General features: G+C 44.8%; 1 protein-coding gene and 1 long non-coding RNA gene across 2 annotated transcripts; both read right to left on the bottom strand.

Annotated features, from left to right (window-relative positions):
- Positions 1-3,864: 3,864 nt before the first annotated feature.
- Positions 3,865-5,456, bottom strand: LOC149751267 (uncharacterized). Its single transcript, XR_016398586.1, has 2 exons — positions 4,467-5,456; positions 3,865-4,348 (listed from the first exon to the last, which is right to left on the bottom strand). It is a non-coding gene; the product is annotated as an uncharacterized LOC149751267 (long non-coding RNA).
- Positions 5,457-5,955: 499 nt separating this feature from the next.
- LOC103716317 (pollen receptor-like kinase 3) lies at positions 5,956-8,191 on the bottom strand. Its single transcript, XM_008804268.6, has 2 exons — positions 6,829-8,191; positions 5,956-6,750 (listed from the first exon to the last, which is right to left on the bottom strand). The coding sequence occupies exons 1-2, from the start codon at positions 8,189-8,191 to the stop codon at positions 6,032-6,034; spliced, it is 2,082 nt and encodes a 693-aa protein (XP_008802490.4). The 3' UTR covers positions 5,956-6,031.
- Positions 8,192-8,394: the final 203 nt, after the last annotated feature.

Raw genomic sequence — 8,394 nt, 5'->3', positions numbered from 1 at the left:
AGGAAACGGGCCAATGAACGGCTGGGAATAGGACCTATCACCCCTCGAATCGCGGATTGTTTTGTAATATTATATATAGAGATAGACTTTATATTAACTTCTTTAAAAAATAATAATAATTTAAAATTAATTATAGGTCATTTAATTCAAGTTCCAAACTATTAAATAATCTACACCAATAAAAAATATAGAAACTAAGATTAATATACTTTGATATATTAAAGTATAGATCAAGTTGATGCAAAAATAAAAGATATCAATTATACTAACATGATAAAATACATAAAAGAGCATATAAATCAAAAATTTATTTTTTAGATCGTGATCTATATATCTTTAAATGTAGGCAAATTCAAGCTATTCCAGTTGTCACAATGAACATATTAAGCATGAGGTAATCCATCTTGTTTTCAAGTGTGTTGATTAACTTTTAAAATTTATTTTTTGTTTTTTTGTATGATTGCATCCTAACTCTTGGATAAAATTAATACTGACCATGTGGGTAAGGAGTGAAAAATTAGAGCATGTTGCAATTAAAAATCGTGATATAATTAAAGAAACTTTTTTAAAAAATAGATAAATAAGAAAAAAAGTTTTTCATCGTTATAATCGGCTAACCAAAAGCTACGTTGGCTTGAGCCATAAGAGGTGTTGTAAAATATGCAATTAGAATTTGAAAACTAATAAACTCTCCTACTTATTAGAATGCTAGACAAAAAATCACTTGCAGCTTGTGTAGATGCATGGTTCGATTAATCACATAGAAATCATTAACTCTCTACTTTTCATATTATCATTACAAAGATATTTATATAATCACATGGGAATCATTAACTCTCTACTTTTTATATTATCATTACAAATATATATATATATATATATATATATATATATATATACATAATCCAAAATTAGGACCTGTGCTCTGATACCATATTAAAATTACCATTTGTTCCAAAAGCTTAAGCTTATAGGATGAGGTAGATTTATTTATATATTTTATATTTTTTTACACTAGGATTGGCCTTGGTAAATCCTGCAACAAAGGACTAGGAAAGGAGTACCTCACGTTCACTGTTTTTTAAATCATGCACCTATGTTACTTATTTTTGGTTCGAATACTATATATTAATTTGTTGCGAGCGCAATCACATTACTTTCGGCCTAGTTTTGTATGGTTTGGATGCACAAGTGAACAATTATGTGAGATTTTCTTACAGAAACTTTTGAAGGAGTTTCAGATTTTCCAGATATTATGCATCATAGCTTCCATTGCACCATTAATAATTATCAAGAAGCAAGATTTCCCTCTATTTCTATGTTACGATCTTTGATTGACACCAACTTTTTATAGTTGTGGCCTTCTCTATAGTCTAAACTTCCTTAGGCCAGCTAACTCAATTAACAGCCCAGCTCAAACAGACCTGATTCCAGCCGTTTACACCTGCGAATGACACTGATCTACATCCCAACGCAACCTATCTTAATGTCTAATCTGAATGATGGACTTCAGCGATAGGCCAATGTAGAGCATAAATACTTGCAGTCTCTTTCAATCCTCTCAATAATCAACATGATTATGGTTTCTTCCCCCCATCTTTAACCACAATGATAACAATAACAAGAACTTCTCAAAAAAAAAACAATAATAAAAGAAAACAAAACAACACTATTCTCAAATAATGTTCATTTTCACCAGCCACTCTATTAGAATATATCAAAAAAAAAAAAAACAAAAGTCTATGCAACAAGCTAAATTTAACTTATGTTTTCCCGAGAACAAACGTAGTAGTGTTTTCTTCCCATCTCTCTCTCTCTTCATAGAAACAGTTTCTACATCATACTGAACATAGCAGAGTGCCGAGAAATTATACCCTACACTAGATGCATCACATTAGCAGTATACCATGAATTTCTTGTTTCTGTGAATCCAATTTATTATATGGCTCTATTTGGATTATTGTTTTCGATTTTTTTCTTGGATTGTTTCTATGGTGCACCATCGGCGTGGTTTCATGGACAGACACACCAAGGAGCAATTCAAAGCAGCATAGTTGTCTGATCGGATCCACTGGTGTCTTTAGTTTTGGGATCTATATATATTTGTTTGGCCTAAGCTTAGGCCTAAAATCCAAAGCTCGAGTGATGTGATTTTTTTAACACCGGACCCGACCCATTTGACCTGAAGAAGTTAGGTTGGACAGGTCTAAGCGTGACTAGCCTGCTCGGCGAAGGAACTCGGTCGACCATATTAGATCCTATACATCTCTATCTTCTACATCTTTACACAACACAAAAATAATATATTTACACAGAATGCAAAAAAAAAAAATAATAGCATACCTTTCATTTTCTTAATTGAGTATTATCCGTTTAAAAATAAAAATAATGGTAAAAACTAATACTTCTGTTTTTTCCAAATTTTAAAACAAAATCTGTAATAATAATGATAACAATAATAATATATATAATATTATATATTTTGGATCAGGTTATAAAAGCCAAGTCGGACCCATACGACAGATCCGAGCCCGGTAAAAATGGGATCACCTATGCACTCCCTCGTTCAGTTTTACACTGGACCTGTAAAAACATATAAAATATATAAATAAATTTATCTCATCCTATCAACTTAAGCTTTTAGGATAAGTGGTGATTTCAACATGATATCAGAGCAGGGGTCTTAAGTTTGAACCATGTCTCCACACTCTTTAACCCTATTATTAAAAAAATTCACATGTTGAGCTCACCCATTAAAAGAAAAGTCTGGCCCACATGTAAGAAAAATTATAAAAAAATATAAAATATATAAATAAATTTATCTCATCCTATCAGGATAAGTGGTGATTTCAACATGATCCGAGGAATGAGAAATTATAGTCCACGACACTTGGCCTTGTACTACCAAACAGCTCATCTCTTTTATTTGGCTTGGATTCATGCGGCGGAGCTCGTTGTCATCCTTTAGTTTGGCTAGAAAAATCTGAGGCTCTCATTCTGCTCTAGCAGCATCCAAAATTATACTTATCTTTTGGGAGCCCTCATCCTCTAGTTTTTTTAAGGTAAATTTCGACGGTAGTGTTAAGAAGAATAGTTGTTGCGTCATCGATTTTGTTATCAGGGATCAGCAAGCTAGAATCGTGACAGTCGGAGGACGGTGGATCTTCGATTAGTCTGTCACTAGTGCTAGGATCAGAGCTGCCTGGGAGGGAGTTTCCTATGCAAAAATGGTGTTGAGGACAGACTGTACTATCCTCGAGGGAGACTTCGCAACAGTAATCGAAGGGATCCAAGGTCTCGGGAGTATTGTCAAGGGGATGGGATTGCTCTATGACATTCGTCGTCTCTTAAGCGAATGTGGCACCTCTCGGGCTATAAATATGTTCAGAGAGGCCAACAGTGCAGCAGATTAGGTAGCGTCCTATGTTGCTCATCATTCTGAGAGTTTTATCTGGGAGAACCATACTTCTGTTTTAGCTCCATTGCAGTGTATTTTATTGTCTGACTCTTTAGGCTGTACTCAGGGGCGGCCCAATACATTTGGGGGCCTTAGGCGAACTCATTAGAAGGGGCCTTTTTTATTATTATTTAAATAATAATTTTTTTAATAAGTATAAAAATATTTTAAAATTTTTATTTAAAAATAATTCGCCTAGCTTTTTGAGAAGCAAAATTACTAATTAAACTTTTATACTCAAGATCCATTAAAATACTATTTTCAATCGATAATATAGCTAATCCATTTAATCTTTCCTAATTGGACCTCTTTCCACTATTAGATCTCTAAATTTTGTATCAATTATTTTCCATTGACCAGGATCATATAAATTTGTAGGAATAGAACTAGTTTTACAATCTTTTTCCTTGTTTATCCTATCTCCATCTGATTCTCCATTGTGTTCTTCACTAGATATTGTTTCACTGGCAATCTCATTTTTTAACTCTATTTCGGGTGCCTGTTCTATTGCTAATTCTTGAGTTGAATTTGATGTAGTGTTATGTTTGTTTGTAACAACAAATCTATCTAGAGCTCCTTTTTGAGATTGAATGAGTTTATCGATTTTTCTTTTTTTTTTGAGTTTTTCATACCCACAGTCATATTTTCTATTAGACATTTTAATCTATAAATAATATTATCAAACTAAGCAATTAAAAAACCACCACAAACAAATCAAAATATAAAAAGTTAAAAATGATAAAACTTAATTGTGTCAAGAAAAACAAACTCGGGTCCCGACAAGTAGTGCCGAACTTAATTGTGTCGAGAAGAGGTGGAATAGTTCCGAACTCGACAGCGAGAAGAGGCCGAATAGTACCGAACCGCTGAAGTAGTGAAGTCACAACCAATCTACAAATTGAACCAAAAAATAACAAATTTTAAATTAATTACTTAACTAAATATAATTTAATTAAACCAAAAAATAATTAATAAACTAAGTAACTACATACTACAGTTACTTACTCACCTCAGTGGGATTGGGGAATCGGGATCAGTGGACTGTAGACAGTGGCACAGTGCCACAGTGGGAACTGGGATTTGGGAACAGCCGAACCTCGGGAGGTGGCCCGGTGGGACCGTGGGACTGGGAGCCTGGGAGTGGGAGGAGGTCGGGTGTCGGGTCCGTCGGCCGTCGGGACTTGGGATTTGGGAACCGGGAACCCCGAGGACGAGGAGGCCGCCGGCCGGAGCGGCGGAGGAGCTGAGGTCTGAGGAGAGGACGGGGCCACCGCCGGCGCCGGTCACAGCCTCACGGGAGGCCGAGGACGGCGAGTCGGCGACGTCGGCGAGAAGAGGATGGGACTGAGGCCTCACCGCCTCGGCCCTCGGTCGCCGTGGAGTCGGATGTCGGAGGAGCCGAGGACGGCGACTCGGAGTCGGCGAGGACGCTGGACGCCGAGGAGAGGACGGAAGTCACGGGACTCTGCACGGACGCACAATGGACCGGACGTCGGCGAGGAGAGCAGAGAGCTAGAGAGGGTTTTGCAAGCCGAATAGCCGATCTGCCCTGCCGAGTGCCGAGACCGAGTGCCGAGAACCGGAGAAGGTTCCGGCATTAAAAAGGCAGAGAAGGGGAGAGTCGGACTGTCGGAGAGAAGGGGGGAGCCGGGGAGGAAAAAGCCGTTGCCCACTTGCCCGTTGCTTGTCGAGTGTCGACGACTCGACCGCTCGACCATCGACCACGCCATCGCCCGTCGCCCGTCGCCAGTCGCCGCAGTCGGCCTCAGCCTTTCACCGTTTTACGTCGCGTCGCCGCCGCCCAAACCCGCTGCCCACTCCGCCACTCGGCCACTCCCTCCATAGCTGATAGCCCATAGCCATAGGCATAGCCAGTCCCCTCCGTGATAGCCCTGAGCTGGAATAAAAAAAAAAAAAACAAGTGGGTGGTGGCCCGTGGGGGCCTTCCCTGGGCCGGGGGCCTTAGGCGACCGCCTCGGTCGCCTAAGGCTCGAGCCGGCACTGGCTGTACTCACACTTGTTGTATGTGAGCTGCTAATGTACCAAAAAAAAAAAAGAACGAAGCTCACAACAAAAAGATGAGACGGTTAGCATTGCGCATAACAATCACATTTTTGCGTATGCATATATACATAGACATGGCCGTCATAAAGAGAAATTATTGTATGCACTATGGATATCCATACTGATGCATGCCATCTATCAAGAGACGTATTAGCAGGGATTTTGTTCATCTCGCGCTCATCTCGATGATGAGCTGACTGCAATACATCTGTACAACTGATCGCGTGCATCAGCAAGGTCATGCATGCAGTACATACAATAATTTTTTCGATTATGAAAAGTAATTGGCATATGATGTATAGTTACATTGGTGCATATAGTGTAGGATATCATTGCACAATACATATGACCCTCAACCATATTAGCATACTAATAAACTCCCCATCCATTCATATAATTGCAATCCCACCCACCACTCTTCTGTGTCCATCCTCCCAAAAATGCGCTCAATCTGCGGCTTCCTTGCCCCCGGCCCCCGAAGTGATAGGGCTATTTCGTCATTTCGCCCTGTCATCGTGCGCCGTGAAAGGGCAAGTTATCGCCGGTCAGCCGTTCGCCGGCACTCTCCCCACTCCCCGCGCCCTCTGGCGCCGGCTCCGGTGCGCTCAGCGCCACGTCGGCGTGGCTGTTCTTCAGCGACGGCAGCGGCCCGAACGGCCCGACGGCTATCTCCTCGATGAACTGGACCACCTCCTTCATATTGGGCCTTTCGTCTGGATCCACGTCGGCGCACGCCGCGCCGAGCTGCAGGAGCCGCACCATCACCGGCTCCGAGGCCTTGTCCCCTCCCGTGATCTCCGGGTCCAGCAATTCGGCCTCCCGGTTCTCCGCGATCGCCGACGCCGTCCACTGCACCACGTCCGTCCCGCCCTTCGTGTTGTTCAAATACTGCGACGGGAATTTCCCGGTGAGAACCTCCAGTATCACCACCCCAAGGCAATACACGTCTGATTTCGGAGACACATGGCGGTCTTGCAGGGTCTCAGGAGACTTGTACGCGAACATGACATGCGACGCTTGCGACTGGGTGACCAACCCAAGGAAACCATAGTCGACGAGCAGCGGCTCGAAGTCGGGGCCGAGGAGGACGTTCCCGGACTTAAGATTCCCATGGGGCACGTCGAGCGCAGCCAGCTCGCCGTGGAGGTACGCCATTCCTCGCGCGATTCCTCGTATGATCTTTAGCCTCGTCGGCCAATCCAACGCCATGTGATCCGGGCCGCGATCCCCTTATAATATAATAAAAATATTTAATTAAACACCAAACAGGATGTTAAACAAATTATTTCTTGACACGTACTACATACCATGAAGGATAAATGCAAGGCTGCCCTTCGGGACGTACTCGCTGGCCACGAGCTTCTCCTCTTTCCGGTAATGGAAGGCTAACGGCGTTAGGACGTTGGGGTGCCGGAGTCTTCCGAGCAGCCGGATTTGCTCTTCGAAAGCGTCCTTCCCGACACGGTTCATTTCGCGCATGCGCTTAACAGCGACGGCGAGGCCGCTGGCCATGACGGCCTTGTAGGTCGACCCGAGACCGCCGTTGCCGAGTACCTCGGCGGAGGCCTTCATTAAATCGGCGAGACCAAAGACGCCCTTCTCCTCGTTGACCATCACCAGCTCCCCCGCGCTTCCGCCGGCTCCGGCGCCCCCGGCTAGCGCTGAACCGGATCTGCTCGAGCCGGACGGTTTGTGGCTCGACCCGACCGACTTTTGCTTGTGGCTCGACTCCGAGGAGACCGGGACCGGGTTGGCCGCCTCCACGGCCTCAGCCTCGGCAACGTCAGCGCCGAGCGTGTTCGACTCCTTGTCCCGCTGCCGCTGCCGAATTATCAGTAATGCGGAGACCAGCGCGAAGAGCAGCAAGGCGGCAATGACCAAAATGACCGCCATCTTGCCGGACCCGGATTCCTTTTCCGACGACGCTGGCGTCGTCGTTGTCGGCGGGGTGGTGCTGCATGGGGTGGAACTGAGTGGGGCGCCGCAGAGGGCGGTATTGCCTTGGAAGGCGGCGGCGTCGAAGTGGGCGAGGGAGGCGGGAATGGGGCCAGAGAGTTTGTTGTTCGCAGCGTTGAAGGTCTTAAGAGCTTTGGAGGAGAAGTCGGGGATTGCACCCTCGAAGGCGTTGTCATCGAGAAGGAGCTCCATGAGATAGGCTAGGTTGGCGAGCGAGGAGGGGACCGGGCCGGAGAAATCGTTGTGGTCGAGCCAAAGCTTCTTGAGGTGGCTCATGGAGGCAAAGAGGTCGGACGGGATGGAGCCGGAGAACTTGTTGCCAGCGAGGTAGATGGATTTGAGGGCTCCGAGGCGGGAGAGGGCAGCGGGAAGGGGGCCAGAGAAGGAGTTGTTGTTGAAGTTGATGGCTCGGAGGCCCTTCAACGGGGCCAGGGCGTCAATGTCGATTTTGCCGGAGAGTCCAAGGTTGGCGAGGTTTAGGCCGATGACGACATTGTTAGTGCAGAAGACGCCGGTCCACTTGCATGGGAGGCTGCCGTTGGCCGACCACGAGGAGAGGCCCCCGGCATTTGCGAACGAGTCTTTGAGTTGGAGGAGGGCCAACAAGTCCGACGTCGGAGCCTTCCCCTCCGCCACCACCTCCTGGGCAGCGGCGGAGGGGCAGGATATGGCGATGAGGAAGAGGAAACAGACCAAGGGTAGAACAGCGGTCATCTGTGCCGCTGTTCAAAGAATCCCTGCAATCCTTTTCTCTCTCACTCCCTAGATTCTTTGGCCTTGTTGCCCTCCCTCTTTCTGTCCTCTCTTTTTCTCCGTTCTCACCTTACGTATGCAATGTCCTCCTCTCGTTTTTCTCCGGGGGGTTTTTGGTTCTGGATACGAGAGGCTTTCCCACTGTTTTTTTGTTATTTTTTTAG

This window comes from Phoenix dactylifera, chromosome 15 (genome assembly GCF_051530095.1).
Source record: "Phoenix dactylifera cultivar Ajwa chromosome 15, Ajwa_hap1_PhDact_Kaust_v1.1, whole genome shotgun sequence".
In the NCBI taxonomy this organism is placed as follows: Eukaryota; Viridiplantae; Streptophyta; class Magnoliopsida; order Arecales; family Arecaceae; genus Phoenix; species Phoenix dactylifera.
This window is presented reverse-complemented; position numbering and strand designations above follow the sequence as displayed.

Coding starts and splice junctions, on each gene's coding strand:
- LOC103716317 (XM_008804268.6), bottom strand. CDS start 8,191: ATGACCGCTGTTCTACCCTTGGTCTGTTTCCTCTTCCTCATCGCCATA. Junction 6,751..6,828: donor CCTTGCATTTATCCTTCATG/GTATGTAGTACG, acceptor TTATATTATAAG/GGGATCGCGGCCCGGATCAC.